The sequence below is a fragment of the Harpegnathos saltator genome, unplaced genomic scaffold, assembly GCF_003227715.2.
Source record: "Harpegnathos saltator strain DR-91 unplaced genomic scaffold, Hsal_v8.6 scaffold626, whole genome shotgun sequence".
Lineage (NCBI taxonomy): Eukaryota > Metazoa > Arthropoda > Insecta > Hymenoptera > Formicidae > Harpegnathos > Harpegnathos saltator.
In genome coordinates this window covers 77,983-97,722 of record NW_020230456.1, presented here as the reverse complement: position 1 = coordinate 97,722, position 19,740 = coordinate 77,983, and the positions used below count along the sequence as shown (strand labels likewise).

At 49.2% G+C, this 19,740-nt stretch overlaps 1 protein-coding gene across 1 annotated transcript; it reads left to right on the top strand.

The window, feature by feature from the left end:
• Positions 1-3,628: 3,628 nt before the first annotated feature.
• LOC105181733 (organic cation transporter protein) lies at positions 3,629-18,895 on the top strand. The gene is made up of 8 exons (XM_011138704.3): positions 3,629-4,353; positions 10,078-10,261; positions 11,987-12,245; positions 15,982-16,280; positions 16,423-16,535; positions 16,689-16,903; positions 17,001-17,349; positions 17,758-18,895. Exons 1-8 carry the CDS (start codon positions 3,962-3,964, stop codon positions 17,957-17,959), a joined length of 2,013 nt encoding a protein of 670 aa, XP_011137006.1. The 5' UTR covers positions 3,629-3,961; the 3' UTR covers positions 17,960-18,895.
• The last annotated feature ends 845 nt before the right edge of the window (positions 18,896-19,740 follow it).

Sequence of the window (19,740 nt, the reverse complement as noted above, 5' to 3'; positions counted from 1 at the left end):
CGTTCAAATTTCACTTATAAAAGGTAAAACCCGACAAATTCCCGAGTGTCCAGAAAAGCTTCGGCTCTGAAAACGTATAATGGATTAAAAAAATAAAAAAATAAATAAAACTTATAGTAGTAAAAACGTATGGCGGATTTTGCAATTGAATCGTGAAAATAATCAGCATTCCAAAATATATGACATGGAAATACCCGTAGAATCAATTTATTGGCAGAGTAACTAAAAAGTTTGCGTGGAATCCACTTCACTCGTCGATGTATCGATTACAAAGCATACAACCGAGATTCTTCGGTCGCTCGATAAGAGTATTAAGCATTCGACCGAGGATCGATCCGCGTCGTATCCACATGGTCGGGCTGATCTATCCCATCATGCGATCGTACGGATTAATCAAGGACCAAGCAGTTCCCCTCGAGCTCCTTTCTCGCACATTATCCGATCCAATTGCTGCGCCGGCGCGCCGATCTCGGTATCCGAGAATGAGGCGTACACAAACGAAGCGATTTGCATTCAGTTATTCCGCATGAAAGTCCCCGCGTTATCTACCCGCGAGATCCTTTTAATAAACGTAATGACACAACACGCAGGCCTCTCGCTCCCCGAGAGATCGTTCTTGCGTACTAGCGCGGGCCGTCGCGCGGCGTTTTATCGCCGCGGAATACGACGCGGAGAGCGATTTTCTTTCGTGCGTGCGCGCGCGCGCGCGCGCTTCCTCATCCGCGATAAGGTTTTCATACTACAGTAATTGCACATCAGATCATTATCGCGCCTCGTCTTCGTAAGTTGTGTGAAATTAATCACACCTGCAGGATGCCAATGGAGAACGGATTTCGTGCGCGAGAGAGGGAGGAGGGAAGAGGAAGAGGGATATCGATTGGAATCGCTAATGAAACGTGCGGCGTTAACGTTGCCCCTGATGATTCCGCTCGATTCGCCTATTTTACGCAAGGATGGTTACGTATGATCGCTATTAAAGCAAACATGCAGGTGGTAGAACGAGGACACGTGCGCGCAGCTTTACTTTCTGTGGGTGGGAAATATCGCAACGGCGCGAATGATCGCCGCGAGTGCGAAATTCGCAATTAGCGAATGACGAGAAGGGAACGGACGAAGGGAAGAAGAAAAATACTACGCGGCTCGGTCGGGAATTGCCCCGTTCGAGCTTGCGCCCTCCTTATTCAGGACGATGAACCACTTACCGCGGTAAATAGAGATGTTACAGATAATGACTACTCGGCTGATGAATCATTCGCGTCCCCGATAAACGCACGATAGATACATCCAGTCGGAAGCAAAAGCGAAACTGAACATTTCTGAAAGGGTCGATTTTCCGGCCGTAGTTTGCTAGACGCTTTTTACTCGGTTTAACGCGTACTCTCTGTCTACCCTGCGAATCCTGTTTTCTCGAGCACCCTGTATACATCTATTCCCTATGTTGAAAATTTTGGTACTTTATTTGGTACTATTTAAAGACTAAATAACAACAATGTTAAGTACCTCTCTCCTCGTCCGTCGGTCGCACCTTTTTGCACAAATTCTTCCTGTGCTTCCTTTTGCCTTGCGACCAACGAAGCCTGCCATTATCCTTGTCGTTAATCCGGAGAGGGATTTGTATCCGGAGATTTATATTTCTCCTATCATCCTCGATCGCATCGATCTGATGATCGTAGAATTACTGAAGAAGCGATAACGAGAACTCGCTCTCTTATCGAACGAGAGTTTCTCCGATAAAAATGGCGCCCAGCGCTTCTGGAGCGGGAAAGAAAGGACCCCGGGATATACGGTATTCCCGCTGAGACAGGCGAGACGGGCTTAATCCTCAGCGCGCTCTTTCGAGCCGCTGACAAGTTGCGTGTCAATAAGCGTAACGTCAGCGAAGTGCACGAAGACGTGCGGTTTTCTTATCGAAATTTTCGTGCAATAGCGCGCGCTGAGTCGCTGAGTTGCGAAGCGCGACAGAAGAAATCGAGCAGTCATCGCGCTGCGCCGTGGATTCGCTTCTCGGTAGTTCCGCTCTCGCCGCGCCTGGCCGCGCCGTAAATCACGCCGTTTCGCGGAGGAAAGTGGAGTTGATCCTGCGGCGATACCGCGGAGCTCGCCGCGCGACGCAGAGAGACATTTTAATAACACTCGCATTCCTCAGCCCCGTCGCTGTCGCCGAGCGATACAAGCGATAACGGGATATTTAACGGTGTTATCCTAGCGCCCGTAACTTCGATATCACTCAGAAGATAGTGCGACAATTATGTTAGATAAGATTACGTATGCTTTCTTCGAGTGTGCTTCGTCGAGGATCGACGATTGCGTGCTTGCGTAAATAAACCGAGATACAATAAACATGTACATACGTACACACGTAGACACACACACACACAGACGCGCGCGCGCGCGCTCAAGTCGCGTCTACCTCGGCCCGATCGGAGGAGCGCATTGATCGATCGATCGATCGATCGACCAGGTGTCGGGAAAGCGGCAGGAAGAACCGAGCGTTCGTCGCGCGAGTCGTCTGACTCATCGCGAGTGATCGCTTTGCATTTCCAGACGCGGACGGAAGTGAACGTTCTCGAGCGGAAGCAGACGCTTCTTCCAGTTCGCCGGCGTCACTGCGGTCTCCGTTGATCCTGCGCCATCGTCGAGCGGGATTTACGCCGGGATCGCGTCATAATTTATTCGGCGGCCAGAGGAACATGACTGTCCACGATACAATCGCCGACGTTTTTCGCACGGCAGATTCCGAGATATTTCATTTCATGGGATTCATTAGCGAGATTAACTCGTAGCAGTCATAAAAATCAAGAAGCGGAAAATTTCGACGCTCGTCCGATGGCCGCCGCTTTTACGGCGTTTCGTCGCTTCGCGGACAAGCCTCTCCTCGCAGCCGAAGTGCAGCCGAAGCGCTGGAACGAAAAGGGCCGGAGTTGAAGTTCCGCTTGAGGTCGCGACTCGATTGCATTGAACGGTTACATAATGACAATCGGCCTGCTCCCCTCCCCCCTCGTCGAGTTAGATTGATAACGCTGCGATAGCGTTCTTGCGTTCTCTCTCTCTCTCTCTCTCTCTCTCTCTCTCTCTCTCTCTCTCTTCTTCTTCTCCTCCCCTCTTCCTCGGTTTCTCTCTGCTGCTGCGAGGAAGCTCGACGTTTCGAAGCAAATTCTTCAAGTGGATGAACTTTCCGCGGATATATTACGCGCCGGATGTCCAATCGATATCCCAAAATATCCAGCGGGGCTGCAGGCAGCGGCGGCGACGGCACCGGGGGGATACCCCGTACGTGCGCACCGGCCGCCGGCGGTGGTTCGAGCGGCAACGACGGGGGCGATCGATGTGATCCGTGGTGCGTTCAATGCCACTCGGAGAACATTGAATTGTGTTCAGCGAGGAGACAGAGAAGGAGAGTGAGTGAGAGAGAAAGAGGGGGGCATACCCCACGGTCGATGCCTATATAGCCGGCCACGGGACAGACCGTTCCAGTCGTGGTCTCTCGTCTCAGGATTAGCCCGCTCTCGTCTTTTCTTTTCCCTTCTTCCCGCCGATTGATCATCTCGCGCCGGCCAACCTCGACTCTCTCACTCGGCCGCGGAGGACTTCGCCGTAGAGCGATATGCCGACCGCTTGACCGGCCGATCGCAGCCTCGACGAGCCGTCGCGGTACGTAGGAGAGCGCGCGCGCGCGCGCGCGCGCCCGCTGATCGCGCTCGAGACGACCAGAGTCCCTCCGTTATGTTCTCCGGGACGTAGCGGGCCCTCGGCGAGGAGAAGGTCCTCGAGGTCCAAGAGCGCGGTTCTCTCGTGTCCGTTCCGTTAGTCGTCGCTGGACGGCCATCGAGGATTTCGCGCCGTCGTCCAGCATCCATCCCGAAGGCTGGAGCCGAGTTGCAGCGGTTGCAGCGACGCGAGGAAAGCGGTGCCGTCCTTAGCACTCGGAGGAGCCACCTCCGGGATCCGAATCGCCGGCGAGATGCCGCCGCAGGAGAAGTTCTCCACGTCGGCCAACGGGGGCGACCTGGGCTCCAAGGACACGAGCCCCGACGACCTCTCGGTCTCTTGCCGGGACTCGTCGTCCGAGGGCTTCCCCGTGCCCAGCGAGAAATGCGTCAAGACCCGGCGCAATGGTCACCGACCGAGCGACGGCCAGCAGGAGGCTCAAGAGCAGCCCAAGGACATGGACTTTGACGAGCTGCTGCCGCATGTCGGTGAGTTCGGCACCTACCAGAGGATCCTGTTCATCATGATGATCCCGTTCGCCTTCTTCGTCGCCTGGGTGTACTTCTCACAGATCTTCATCACCCTCGTGCCGGAGCAGCATTGGTGCCGCGTACCGGAACTGGAGAACCTCACGGTCGCGGAAAGGTAGGACGCGAGCGAAGGAAAAAAAAACGAGGCAGAAAAAGAATGAAGTAGACTTCTCGCGCGCGGACATGTCCGGAAATCCGCGACCCGTCTCTTCCGGATATCAACCGCGCGCGCGGTCGTATTTTCCGAAGGTAACCCCGCGCGACATTGAGCGCAGCCGAAGAGCCGATCGTGGGTGACCGGCTCGAAATTTCGGCGCTCTATTTTCGACCGACATCTAGAGAGATCCTGGAGGGGGATTGAGTTTGCATAGAAACGAAAGTCCTTCAAAATGGCGGAAAACGCACCATTTGCCACCTGTGAGTTCTCGAGAGAGAACCTCTCGACAAAGCTGTGGATTGAACACGACTAGGAGTAGGCTCACGTAGCCTGAAGATGGAGTCGGGATTTTGAGCTCAATATTCCATTTAACACTAATTTCATACTTTAGCCTACTTAACCCGGGCTCACGAGGGCTCCTCGTGAGAACCTACAAGATTGCGAGTCTCTGCTATTTAGGGCTAAGTGAGTAACTCTATATAAATCTATCATATCATATCATATCATATCACATCATATCATATCTATCATATCGATACAAACTAAATCTTCTATACAAATTCTATACAAACTAAATCTTTGTCCCGAGTTCGAATTTCGATTCTACTCTCGACGTCAATACCCCACTTGACGTTAATCAAATGCTCTCAAGTCTTCCGAGTCGAAATTTTTATCCCGCTTTCGTTCTCGATGCTTTATTTAACGCTAATTTATTACTTCCTATATCAATCAATCTTGTTGATACACTTGTTGTCACGGTTAACCCGCAGTCTTATCGAAGAGTCCACCTGAGAACACTTAACGGTGGCAAACTTTCTGCCATTTTCTGCCACTTAGGGATGCTGAGGATTTTATCTTTAGCGTCAGCAAGTGCAAGATCGAAAGTACGATCAGAACTTCGCCGTTTCACGCGATTCTGCGTATCGTTATCGCGCCGTTTCCACTGTCTTTCCTCATTGCTCGGAAGTCGCTGAATATCTAGGCCGATTCCTCGTGTTAATCTGCCCGCTTCTTACGGAGATCACGGCGCGATCGCGAGTAATTCACGCGCGAGCACAGTTCTGATAAGATACATCAATCTATACAAAAGAATAGCTCGCGTCTCTCTAAGCGCGGCGCAAACATCGCGGCGCGACCGGCCGACAACTTCGAGCGATAACTCTGTACGGCAACTTTAACGCAGACTAAACGGGCTCTGTGTGACGCAACTGTACAAATATACGTAGGTGGTGCCGACAATGGAACGCGACGTGCATTATAGCTCAATGAGGAGATCTGCCGTCGCGCAAAAAAAAAAAAAAGGAAAAAGAATGCGAGACGCGGCAAAGCAGGATGTACAAAAGGGATCGCGCGCGCGCGCGCGTGACACGTCGTCGTCTCTTCACGTCGCGGCACACACACGATTGCGATTGCGTTCTCATGGATACTTATACTTTTTCCCTTCTGCCGACCGTCTCGAAAGGCGAGCAGCGCGCGGAAGCCGAAGGACGATGAAACGATCAGTCAAGGATCGCCGCGTCGGCGGCCCGAGAGAGTTTCGCGACGACCGTCGCGATTGCACCTTTAATCACGCTCGCGTCGGTTATTCCGCTTTAAGAGCGCGTTTGAGAGTGGAATAAATCCTTAACATTCCAATTAACCGGAATACCCAGAAGCGGTGATTCACGACGGTCTGTTGTGTTCCTCCCAGACAGTCCGGTTAGGACACTTCGCGCCGGCGCGGCGCGGCGACGTCAAGTGTCACGCGACGAGCGCGCGCTGAAAATTGCAACTTTTGATTATCCGTCGATTAACCGGCACCAAGCTGAGAAGAGAGTCCTTCGTGGCAAGAATAGCCATTCTCCGAGTTCTGCTTCGACGAATCTCGGAAGTCCTTTCCCCAGCTCGTTACAGCTAAAAAGGTGTAGAAAACAAACAGTGAGCAAACTTAAAATTTTCGAGGCTGCTTTCTCTTCCCCCAGAGATCTTCAATTTCGCTCATACGAAGATGAGCTCATTTTCAAGACATCGACGCAGTGAAGACTCATTGCTCTCCGAGGCGAAAATGGTGATGACAGAGAAAAAGGAAAGAGAAGGAGCACTTCCTTACTCCCACTTGAAACGTCGTTTTGTGCGTAGTCTTTAGGACCTTCTTTTGAAAAAAAAAAAATCTATAAGGCGTTCAATTCCAAAGTCTTGCACCAATATATCTATCTATGTTTCAGCTATATACGGTAATTTCTGCACATTGTTACCTTCAATGTCAACGAGCTCCCAAATGAAAAGGCATTTTGAATATTCCTCTTCCCCGGAAAGCGGAAGAGAGCCATTCCGGCGGAAAACCGAGCATTCCGTTCTAAAATCTCATTGAGATCTTAGCGGAGGCAAAACTATTTGGCGCGACCCTTCAAATGGAAATCTCCTTCAACGATGCATCAGACGTAGCAGAGCCGCACCGTACCGTCGGTAACCGCGGTACAAATTAAACGCAAACGCAAAAGCGGCGGCACCGATGCGGCATGTTTCGCTCTCGTACGATTTACACTTTTCAGCGCCACCATTTTAAATATGCAAATCTAATCGCGGCAGAGCAACGACGTAACCAACAACGCTAATGACTCACAGAGGAGCGTTCCTAACGATCTATTCTAACGATCCACTCGGCACGGACTGTATACTTCGCGTGTGTTTCGATAAAAAATGAAACGACACGGCCAAGCGGTGTGCGCTTACGAAGCTGCTATTCTCGACCAGTCGATCCTCGCCGACGTTTTTCACACCGTCCTCGTCGTGGCCGCGGCGGCGGGACGGGATCATCGCGATTTTTCGTGTCCGCGAGAAACGGCTGGAATCTAGAAAGCCGCGGGAGAAGAGAGATTAGCGCGCCGGCCAGCGCCGGCGAAAGTACGAAAACGCGACGCGACGAGGCCTTGCGCGCGGCTGCGATTCGATTGCGCTTCGGTTCGACGAGGCCCGCGAACGAGATTAGTAATCGCGTTCAGGTTAATAGTCTCTGACGTCAGCGCAATGGCAAATAAACGACCGGTTGATACCGGCTCTTTCGGGGAGGCCTGAGTAAAATGTAAGGAACAATGCGTTTTTAGATCGTCGTCGTCGTATCGGCGATCTGTCGCAGCTTTTATCTGACAGCAACTCTGCGGGGCGATCCGCCGTCTCTTCCGCGGCGGATCAATCGTCGCTTCGACGAGGCCGCTGTAAAAACACTCATACTTAGCGACTCTGACACAGGGCATTAATGATTCTAATTAGCTTAGCGCTGCAATGTCGTTAAAGATTTTCTCGCGTGAATGTGCGTCGTCGTGCTGAGCGCGCTCGCGCGAAATTTTCTACCGGGCCGTGTTTTCCATCCCGCGCGGACGCTTCGCGACATTCGCCGGCGAGAGATCGTCTCGATCGCGACGGCCGCGGACGGAATTTCGCCGCGCTCGCGTGAATGCATTATCCTGTACTATCGCGGATAATTATTCGGCCACTGATAAATATATCCCGTGTCTCGGTGCACGCTCAGCTGCGCGTTCGGCCGCCCGTAGACCGGCTGCGAGTATTCGTGGATAATGAATAATGAATTTGCTCGAAACCTTCGTATGAGCAATGAGAGCGTGAACGTGAAAAATACTCGTGTAAACCTTTCGACATAACGTCGCGCTAACGCCACGCTGATTGCACGTAAGCGACAAGAAACGGATACCTTGTATAGGATGTGACACTGCGATGGGTATTTCTCTCTCTCTCTCTCTCTCTCTCTCTCTCTCTCTCTCTCTCTCTCTCTCTCTCTCTCTCTTTCTCTCTACACTATACTCTGTATAATTGTACGATTACCACAGCAGCAGCGACGGGACAATATGCGCAGGAGTTATTTGAAAGATGCTATCGCGCTCGCTCAGACATGGCACGCAGAAGATATAAGGAAAATAATTTCCCGCTATCTCAGATATTGTGTGAAAGTCACAAACGACAAGTACACTCTCGAGCTCCTCGCGGGAATTGTTCGATCGCGAAATTCGAGAATTCGGTAAATCTTGAAATTCGCCTCGCGGGACCAAGCCAAGGATCAGATTTTCGACGTCTCAGAGCGACGAAATGTACGCCTCAATCTCACAGAGAGAAAAGTCGTAAATTTTCTCGAGACGTTGGCAATTGCGATAACGTTTTCGATAAAGATACGTAAATGTATGTAAAAATGTATATATCGGACTTTTCGTATCGGCAGTTGTTTGCGCGTCGCCAATTGCAGAATTCGAAAATTATCATAAACACGTACCTTGATATTTACCTCATAAAGATAAAGATAGATTAGGAAATCGACATTTACGATTAGAAAATATTGACGCTTATGAATCATACGCTTTTGAAATGTACGCGCAAGTCTATTTTCTTCCTCGCGAAGATGCTGCTGTATACATAAATCGTAAACTCACGCAGGCCGCCGACAAAGAGAATAATTTCACGCTACTTCAGATACGGAAATGTACATAAATGCATTTCCCGGAACGATAATCATTCGCGTCGCCAGTTGGAAAATTTGAGAATTGTCATAGACGTACCTTCAAATCCCGCGAGATCAAGCCAATAAATCGCACTGACGATGTCGATGTCCCAAGTGCCGAAATATAATATAATCATAAGTTTATCCTTCCTCCTCGCAGAGCCGCTTCTGCCTGCGAAGAAGTCGCAAATTTAGGCTGGATTCACACTGTCTAGTCGACGGCAAAACTCCGTCAATTCTCCGTCAAAACATTCTTCGATGCCTTTCCGTTGGAGTATTTACGGTACGCATCATCGTCTCAGCTTAACCATATTTATCAAAAAAATTAGACGGAAGAGATTGACGTGGGTCTGTCGCCGTCTGTCGACGGACGATATGAGTCCAGCTTTAAGCAGGACGCCGATGAAGGAAATAATTTCGCGCTATTGCAACTGCGTAAACGCACATATTAAACTTTTCGCACAGACAATGATCGACGTGAGATTCGAAAATTATCGTTTACGCGCCTTCAAATTCGCCCCGACAGAATTAAATCGGAAAATCACTATCGACGCTTATGAATCGTACGTGCTGAAATGTATGTTTAAGTTTGTTTTTCTTCTCTTGACGGAGACTCTTCTGCAAGACAGAAATCGCGGGTTTGCACGATCCGACACCGTAACTAAATACTCAATCGCAGTTACCGACTCGTCAGAATGTGCGCGAAGTGCACGTTCGTGCGCGCGTATCGAGGATGAAAAATGTCGTACGTGTATTGCAATGCGGTATCGAATCGGCGTCCGAGCTCGAGCGCGTAAGTCTTGCGTAAAGGTCAGATTGCGTGCGTTATTAAGCGAAGATAATTGAAGATCTTTATCATGCAGCACGCTTGGTCTTAATTGCCCGTTTGCGTCTGCATTTTTCGATTTCCCGTCGGGATGCTCCCTCCCCTTGACATTTATCGAGTCGATGCTTGACATTTATTTATTTACGGATAGCCCCTTACTTATAAATAAATAAGCGCACATATAAGCGGATATCTCTTCAATTATAAATAAATAAATAAATATATGTGCGCGTATGTATACGTATATTTTTATTTATTTATGTATATACACATACACACATTCTGTTTATCTCTTATCGGGAACTTTTTTTCTTCCTATTATACCCCGCTCGAGCCCGTATAGACATTTTTAGCCCTGTTTGTCTTTCAGGATCGCGTTGGCGATACCGCCCGACGAGCACGGCTATTCGAGATGCGAGATGTACGACGTGAATTACACGGAGCTGCTGTTAAACGGAACCCGCGAGGCCGACCCGAGCTGGCGGACGAAGGGTTGCACGCACGGCTGGGAGTTTAATTTTACCGACATCCCCTATGAGACCGTGGCGACCGAGGTAAGGGGGCAGGGAAAATCGTGGAGGTGACCGTACCGACGGAAGCGAGGGTCAAGCGAGAGTGTTCGACCGCGAGGAAGCTTCCGGCCCACGCGATTTTCCCAATCGAGCGCGTTCGCCGCGTTATTACGATATCTCAAGGTCACTCGGATGCAAGGCACGCAGGAAACAAGCGGCCAGACCCCCGCGACGTCCGGCTAATGGCCGAAAGGACGCTAGTCCTTCTGGCAACAGGTGTTCACTCGTTCGCTAGACTGTCCGAGCACATTTTTCCCGATGAAGGCAGAAGTGAGGCAAATGATCACTGGACTGTGAGTCACTTCTTTACGGGCTTGTGTGTAGTAATCGCGTGACTTGAATAGACTTGAACGGACTGAGCGCTCGCAGCGAGAAGCTGCGAGGACTACTTGAAAAGGACGGCTTGCGCCACGGGCGTTCGATCCTTACCTAGCTCGACTATTGCCGCGTCGAAGAAAGCTGGACGAAGGTAGAATACCTGAGGACAGTGAAGGAGAATGCAGCTGCTCTTTATATATTTTCTTTTAATTGCAGCTTGACGACTTCAGCTGAGAAATGATTGTTCTCACCTGTGAACTCAAATGATAATTATTTCGGGAGATTGCGTGTTATAAGTAGGATTGATTTGTTTCTCTTTTTTTTTTATACTCGAATACCCAGGAGAGCCCCTCCCCCCCCCCGTTCAACGAGTTTTGCAAACGAGTGCACGCTGTCAATGTGCCAAATGTTTTCACTGTGCACGCGCCGTTACGCGGCTCGAAGCCGCGTGAACACGTGCGGCTAAAACGTCACGTGTAAACGGATGCTGAAATGTCGCGATGTAAGGACACATTTTATTGCAACTCTCAGACGCGATTGCGGCATCGAATTATTAAGCAACAGCCGATATTCGTTAACTCGTGCGGTCTACTGCTCGCCAATTGGCAGCGTCACATTCGAAACTGGTTCGGAGAGAGTCGATCCCTCTTTCCTCGCGTTGGATCTTCGAGGCCTCGTCGAGTGCCTCGCGACAAGGATAATTTCTCTTTCAATGTTCGCACATAAACAAATTGACTGTTTTATATTATTAGGTGAGAATGTCATCCGTTTCTCGGATGAACGGTGATGGTCGTGTTAATAATTTTATATAAACCCTTTGACTGGCAAGCTGAAATTCGCAAAAGTGCTCAAGTTGGCAGAAAGAAAATAGACTTTTTAAATAATAAAGTAATGTTGTTAAAATTTTCCAGGTATTTTGTGGACACTGTTTACGAATATGAAGTAAAAATTTTTCAAATACAAAATAGCCGACCCGACATCCGACGGCCAAAATCATAATTTTATTTCATTAAGATAAGACTGGACATCTGTTATGAGAAAAGTTAAATAGAGAAAATGCAGAATAATTTGATCTCAAATTTCAAGCAATGGAAGATAACGAATAAATATAGATATAAAATTTTGAAATTGAATAAGTAGACAATGAAAAACCGTTGAAAAGCCAAATTTACGAATATTGAACCATGAAAAAATATCAAACGGCAATGTTGCGTTTCCCAGTTTGGACCACTCTTTGCGAATGCGTTTCCGCCGATTAAGGGACCCGCGACGAGATACTTACAGCGCGCACCCCTCGCCGGGGTGGTCGCTCTCACCCGGCGAGTGACGAGAAATCGCACATGTCGATGCGCGAGAAATAAATTATTCGATCTTAGATCTCCGTTGCAGCTGGGATGGGTGTGCGAGAACAGCGCGCTGCCCACCACGGCCCAGAGCGTCTTCTTCGTCGGCGCGATCTTCGGCGGCCTGATCTTCGGATGGATCGCCGACAGGTACGGCAGGATACCGGCGCTGGTGGGTGCCAACGTCACCGGGTTCCTGGCCGGCGTAGCGACCGTGCTGGCCGGCAGTTTCTGGGAGTTTGCGTTGTGCCGATTCTTCGTGGGCTTCGCCTTCGATAATTGCTTCACTATGATGTATATATTAGGTGTGTATACAATGTATTCACGGCTGCGCGTAATGCAATCGGCTCTGGGTCGGTTCGCTTTAGATGCTCTATTAATTAACTTTCGTTGACTTTCACGCTAATTTGACCTGATTGCTTCGACGCTCGAATCTCAAGCTTGAATCGCTAAACGTAAGCACAAGGTAAACAAGTGCAAATCGCGATGCATATTTTCGCTAGCTCCTTTCTTGGATTCTACGTTACCTGTCGCTTGAACATTTGATTTTTTACGTGCAGTCATTTGCGTCACCGGTCGCATGTGAGTTAATCGTGCGCGTAATCAGTCGCGTTTCGTACGTAAATCGGTTACAAGTAAGTTAGTTGTATATAATCAGTTACGATTTTTACATAAATTAATGAGCGTCGATTACCGCTGATCCGGCCGTAGCGGCCGATATGTTAATTTCTATTTAATGTCTCCCCCCCCCTCTCTCTCTCTCTCTCTCTTCAAATCGCCGCACGTCAATCACGAGGTACCGTTTCTAGCTTTCTTTTCGCGTTTTGCTCCCACGATATCGGAACGCCATCGCGACGATCTCCCGTTCGACCGCGACTCGCCATCGCCCGAAGCGACGGGAAGCAATTGAAAAGACTGAACGGGCCGCGAAAGGAACAGGGCCCACGGCTTCGCGCCATCGATCATCGCCGTGGGTCCCACATTCGCGAATAATACCAGTGACAATGACCTCGTTGATCTCGAGCGAGCGACTGCTCGTTAACGCGAGCCAGTATGCGGATACTCGATTCGCTGGATTCTGCAGATTTATTCCCGCGGGGAGTACATTCAACGATCTCCGATCGCGCGCGTTAATTAATTAATTAATTAACGGCGGGGAGCCGGGGAAGCGAATATCGAGCCGGCATTGCTACTGTCACTCACGATCAGCCCGCTCTCGCTCGATCGCGATCGGCGACACAATAGCGTCGTGTCGACCATTAATCAGCGCGCTTGATTAGCGATCGGTTATCTAACGGCGGCCGCCGTCAAACAGGATTGCAGATCGATGGCTTCGCCGATCAGGAGCGGCAGGTCTCGGCGATTTTCGATCAACTTTTCTGCTGCGGCCGCCGTACACCGCGTGTCGCTCGTTAGCGAGCGCTAATTAGCGGCTTACTCGCACGTCGAGGCACGCTTCTTCCCATATTTCGCCTTCAGACGCGAAACAATGAGTGCCGCAATTGTCCCCTCGTTCCCTCGTCAGCGTATCGTCTCGCATCGACCTTAACCCCGTCGGCTATCGCGATTCCTGCGTTATTCCGTCGCGTTACAATGAGCGTACGCGCACGTCACGAAAGCGCGGAGAACTCGGAGACTCGGAATCGCGATGACGCGGAGATTTAAACGCCGAGGAGATTTAATCTCGCGGCTCCTAATTGGTCCCTCCTTGCACAACCAACGGTTGTTGAATTCAATTGTCGAGCGCCGGCCTTGGCGATAGATCGGCGATCTGGTCCGAGTGATTGTGTTGTCGGCCCCGCCGGCCAGTTTTCGAGTATCCGATCGAGTCACGGCCGATTCCGATCTCCGGATTCAGCTTTCAGGTCGAGCTCGCCCTGAAGGCTTTGACTCACGGAGTCACGGTTATTGCACCCGCGTCTCGCCAGTTCCGTTTCGCCGATTTCCGCCGCTGAGAAGTGTGGCCAATGTCGCGCGCGCGCGCGCGCGAGAGAGAGAGAGAGAGAGAGAGAGAGAGAGAGAGAGAGAGAGATATGCACATGCCGTTATTGAATTAAATGAAGGGAGCGCGCGCGCAGCTTGCGGCGGAATTATTCCGTTTGACTGGCCCCACATTCGCTGACATTTCATCGGGCCCCGTTAACTGCCCCGCGGGGAAGGGCGAGGGGGGTGCTCGCGCGATATTATCTCCAATCATTCTTTCCGGCCGCGTGACAACAACTGACATATCGTTAGCTTTACGCACAGGTACTGTCTCGCGCTCCTTCAACGGGGAATTATCGAAAGGCTTGTGTCTCTCCGACACTCTCTTTGTTCTCTTTTCTTTTCTTCTTGTCGTTTTTGCCACCTCGCGGTGATTAGTGTCCGTAGAAAGATCAACGATCGGGCATGTCGCTCGTGCGAGAACGGTACAGGCGTTTTTCTTCTTTCTTTTTGTACGGAACGACTCGCGCTTTGCAGTTTCCAGCATGAATCGGTTTCCATCGCAGCGTAGCCTTGCGGCTCTGTCGTTGAATATGCAGAAGATCGGATCATTTTACGCTTCACAGGTGGATGGTAGCGTGCCGAGTGGAAAAATGACCGTTCACCGATCTAATTGCGATACGTACCGCGGCGGTCTTCGTAGCAACAGGAAGCGTGCGGGATGATAAGCGGCCGTTATTGCGACACCGTGAGCAGCCGTATCATCGCTTAAGCAGCGGAGTTTGCGCTGGTCATTACGCACTGCTCGCTAACGGGCATTACTTAAAATCACGGGAAAGCCCCGGCGAGCTCCTCGGTTTCGGTCGCGGGCGAGCGCGAGGCCGCGAGAGAGCAGGATGCCGCGACCTCGGCGCGAATAATTCGAGATCGTCGGAGCTATCGAGGCGAGACACTCGCTTGCCAGGCCGATGCTTGAGATTACGAGTCTTCATCGAGCCCAAATCACGGGAATCGTGCCGGCTAAATTAATTAATCAAGCCCCGCGGTCGCTCCACAGTCGTGCCTTCGACAGCCGAGGAAGCGGACAATGGGGCTTCCTTGGCGGGGGAGAAGGATCTCAGTTTCGCCGGGACGAAAATAAATCCGATTGCACGAACGAATTGTTTCTTTTTTTTCTGCGCGTGGGAAACATTGTTTGCGCAACCGGATGGGGACCGGACGAAAATTCCCCTCGATGAGGGGAAATGATGTCTTTCTCTTTCCGCTATATGATATAGTCTAGTTTCAGGAAAATATTGTGGAAAGAAAGACAATTTTCATGTAATTTTTTTCTAAGTCGATAAGGAAAAACGATGTCTCAGTCTTTCCGCCACGATATAGTCTAGTTTCAGGAAAATTATGAATACCAAAACTCGTTTGAGATAACTGAACGCGATTAGTCGCGTAAAAGTCCCCTCTACACTGATAGAAAAATATAGTTTAATTAATTATAATCTCACTATATTGTACAGTTCATTTTGGCGTCAACGATATTTTTATAGTTCGTGGAACCTGCAAAATATAGTAGAATAAACACAAATATATAGTCAATGATTGTCTTAAATAATAATTGTTTAGTTACTTTTGCCACATATATGGTAATTTCTCATTCACAAATATAGTGAGATTTAATATTCATATAGTTACATCTGTCATCACTTAGCAAATATTCTGGTAATACGTATTGACTACGTAAAAGAGTTACTTTACCTACCATTTTATATTTGTATCCATACAATAATTTTAGTTTAACTTGCTATAATTCTTAGTAAAAATATTATATGGTTGGTTATACCATGCCTATATCGTATTTACTGTCGTTATTACCGATACTATGGTAATACACCATATAGTTACTATAAATATGATATTTCGGACTATAATTTAGTTACTATATCATTATAGTTCCAAATATCATACACTTTTCTCGCAGTGTAGAGATCTTGCCACTTGGTTCTTGTTCTTCCCAGGCAATAACGGACAGTTTAGTCGCACTGAGCGAAAATTCGTTGCGATAATTCATGAATGAAGGAGAAAGTCTCCGTTCTTCCGCTAATCTGTCCTTATCTCTCTTTTCAGTATTGGAATACGTGGGACCAAAGTGGCGCACTTTCGTGGCGAACATGTCGATCGCCCTCTTCTTCACGTTCGCCGCCTGCATCTTGCCGTGGATCGCGTACTTTCTGGCCGACTGGAGGATGACGTGCATCACCATTTCCGTCCCTCTAGTTCTGGCGGTAGCGGCGCCCTGGTTGGTGCCGGAGAGCGCGAGGTGGCTCGTCAGCCAGGGTCAGGTGGACAAGGCCATCGAGATCCTCGGTAAATTCGAACGCATCAACGGCACGAAGGTGCCGGAGAACGTGTACCAGCATTTCCGTGTAAGACTCGTTTTTGCCTCCGTCGTTTTGCCTCCGTTAGCGAGATTCGCTCAGATTAGTCTCGACACGTTGAGTTCGCCGGTCGTGCGAAAGATTCATGGCTCAAACAACTTGTCTGTCTTTCTTCGTTCGCGCGAAACAGGAGACCTGCGCCAGGGTGTGCAAGGAGCAGGAGGCGGACAAAACCTACTCCGTGCTGGACCTCTTCAGGAGCCCGCGTCTGCGAAACATCACGATCCTCCTCATTTTTATCTGGTGAGTATCGCCACATCGCACAACGAGTAAAAAACTCGTGTAAAAAAATCGAATCGTGTCGAGAGAAAAAAAAAAAGCATGAGAATATTCGCGATGACTGTGCGAAATGCTGTGTAAAGTAAAGTCCTTGACACGTATTGACACCCGGCGCAGGATGGCGATATCGTTGGTATTCGACGGTCACGTAAGAAACGTGAATAATCTCGGGCTCGATGTCTTCATGACGTTCACCATCGCGGCGGCGACCGAACTACCCGCCGACACGTTCCTCACCCTCGTTCTCGACCGCTGGGGCAGGAGATGGTTGGCCTGCGGCACCATGGTTATCTCCGGGATTTTCAGCATCTGGGCCAGCGCGGTTACGAACAGTGAGTTCGTCTCATTCATCTTGTCATCGGAGTGCAATTGGAAGATGCATCTGTAATATAACACGTGGGCTCTTCTTCCTTCGGCCGGCTGTTTCAGACATTTACTCGGCCACCTTGGCGATAATCGGTAGATTCTGGGTGAACATTTCGTACAACATCGGTCTCCAGTACGCGGCCGAGGTGCTGCCGACGGTGGTGAGGGCGCAGGGGGTCGCCTTGATCCACATCATGGGATACGTCGCCAGCATTCTCGCGCCCTTCGTCGTTTACCTGGACATCGTCTCGTCCTTTCTGCCACTGCTGGTCCTCGGCACCATGGGCATCCTGGGCGGCCTCCTGACGCTGTTCCTGCCGGAGACGCTCGACAAGGACTTGCCGCAAACCTTGCAGGACGGCGAAGACTTCGGGAAGGATCAGAAGATGTGGGACATGCCGTGCTTCTCCAAGTAAGCATCGAGAATGCTGTTTCCTTTTTTTCTCACTTTCTTCAAGCGAGTGAAGCTTCACACCTCTCGTTAACTCATTCTTCTTCTCTCAAATATGATTTTCCTTTTACTCTTTTTGCTCGATACTCTTCTTGCTTGAGACACGTCACACACGGCAATTTGTCCATTTTCTACTACTTGGAAACGCCGAGTAGGACTTGAATTTCTATATAAATGAAACTTCCATTCAGAATCTGTAGAGATGCTGGAAAAGTTTCGGCGAAGAACAGGCACAAATTGCGACCGGCCGACAAATGTCGACTCGGTTAGCTTGTCGACCCAGCGTGACTACTGCCTCTTTCAAACGTAGTTCGACTTTAAGCCCCCCCGTCGAATTTCGCCGTAATCGCATTCGCATCGTTTCCTCAGGAAAGCCGCTGACGCGGAGGCACCGCCTGTGGCGATCTTCCGGTCCTTCGAGCGCAGCAGCCTGCGGAACTCGATGAGGGCGTCCACGCGCGGCGAGACCCTGAGGAGCAGCATGATACAGAGATCGAGCATCCGGTCGCGCAAGGGCGTCCCTGGCCCGGAAAAGCCTGCGGAGACGGAAAAGCCTGCGGAAGGTGATTGAACGCAACTCCACACGCAGCCTGTTCTTCCCGAATAATCGGGCGTATTCCCCGGCGGCACCGTCCACCGCCCTTCCCAGAATCCAGTGTGTGATAGCGGAGCTACCAGAATCAAATTATAGTCGACGCATATATCTCAGTCGATCTTCCGATGTAGCGCGCCCTTTAGCTTGTCCGTGAAAAAGAAAACAAGAATAGAAAAGAGACGAGGCGCTCGCTCTCCCGAAGCGTGAGCTCCGTACGGCTCGCTCTCGCGATAGAGCGACCTCGCGCGATTAGCAATAATAATGTGTCAAATTCTGTATGTGTGACGTCTGTGAAATCCGACTTGGATTTCGAGTAAAGTTACTTGGAGATTTTACGGGCAGTCGTGCAGTATTAACGTATAAAGAGAAAGAGAGACGGCAGAGGGAGAGTGATGTGCAGGTTCTTTTCCTCACTAGAGCGTGTTCTTCTCCCTCGTTTGCATTTCAAAGTAGAGGCAAGAGAAACTCGTTTGCACGTGGAGGTGTGCACGTCGAGAGACACGCGAGCGTTCGTTTCTTGCGAAAACGTGTCCTTCGACGGAAGTGTCCGAGCTTCGAATGTGTGCCAATTCGGGCCCGAGCTAATCACGTAGCTACGAAAGACTTGTCTCAAGTATTGCTCACGTACATACGTATATAGAGTACAATGTAGGTATCCGAAATCAAATTTTAAGTTACCTTGAGGAACGCGTGTCGAATTTTCGTGCGCTGTCTCTTCGTCGCGAACAAAATTCTCCGAATCCGAAAGCGTCGACCCCGCGTCGAGAGCTGTGAAATTCACTTTCGCACACGCTTTGGATTTGTACATACAGTATTTTATAATACAAATAAGCTAAGGACGGTATGAAAAAAGAAGTACTTTGTATATCCCATTAATGCGTGTTAATAAACGTACGAATTATCGAGGATAAAGTGAATGTCCCAATTAGTGACAACCGCTCATTCGTTTTCCTTAATAAACCGGTTAGTGCGGGTTCATATTTTTTATGTATTATTCTAAACATGTGTATTCTGTTGTTCAAAATTTTGGATTCAGTCGTCGTCGGTTAACATAACAAGTCTCGAATAAAATTAAAAGCCCTCTCGTACTTTGTCGAAAGTGAACTGTTATGTTACTAAATGATACATTTCAGGCATTTCTGAAGACACATCATAAACAGATTAAAGGAACTTTCCATAAATTAATATATATAAAGCGCAATTAAAGTCTTAAAAGTTTTCGGGCTTTTCAACGAAATCCACTTTGTGTATTTAGCTTAAGCCGTATATATCATTAATTTATCAATTATTACTGTTATTAAAACCTTGCGACTGCGGCGCGCTCTAACAAAAAACCATCAGCATTGCGCGGGAGCGCAACGTCGCAATCAGAAACACGAACATCGTTTATGTAAGCGCGCGAGGTGTTTATTTATGAATGAAACAAAAAGATAATAAAAAATAAGGTAATAAAACTTGACATTGCTGATAAAATACAGTGCTATACCAGTTTAGTAACAACAGCAAATGTGTGTTGTAGTGAGAAAAATTCGTTAAAAGTATATGTACGCCTTTCGCAGTCAAAGGGTTAATTTATTTTCACAATAAGGCTCTTTGAGAGGGGAGGGGAAGACGATTCTCTAAATGGAGCATTACCTAAGATCAATCAAACAGAGACAAACAGGTATACGAGCCACGGCAGGTCAGTTTTCAGCAAAGCGGTCGCAGCGGTCTTTTTAGCAGAGCGGTCCGTTGAGGATGCAATTACCGTTGAACGG

Excerpts from the sequence above, each read along its gene's own strand:
- LOC105181733 (XM_011138704.3), top strand. The coding sequence starts at position 3,962 with ATGCCGCCGCAGGAGAAGTTCTCCACGTCGGCCAACGGGGGCGACCTG. Across the intron at positions 4,354-10,077 it reads AACCTCACGGTCGCGGAAAG|GATCGCGTTGGCGATACCGC; the intron begins GTAGGACGCGAG and ends TTTGTCTTTCAG. Across the intron at positions 16,536-16,688 it reads ATCCTCCTCATTTTTATCTG|GATGGCGATATCGTTGGTAT; the intron begins GTGAGTATCGCC and ends CACCCGGCGCAG.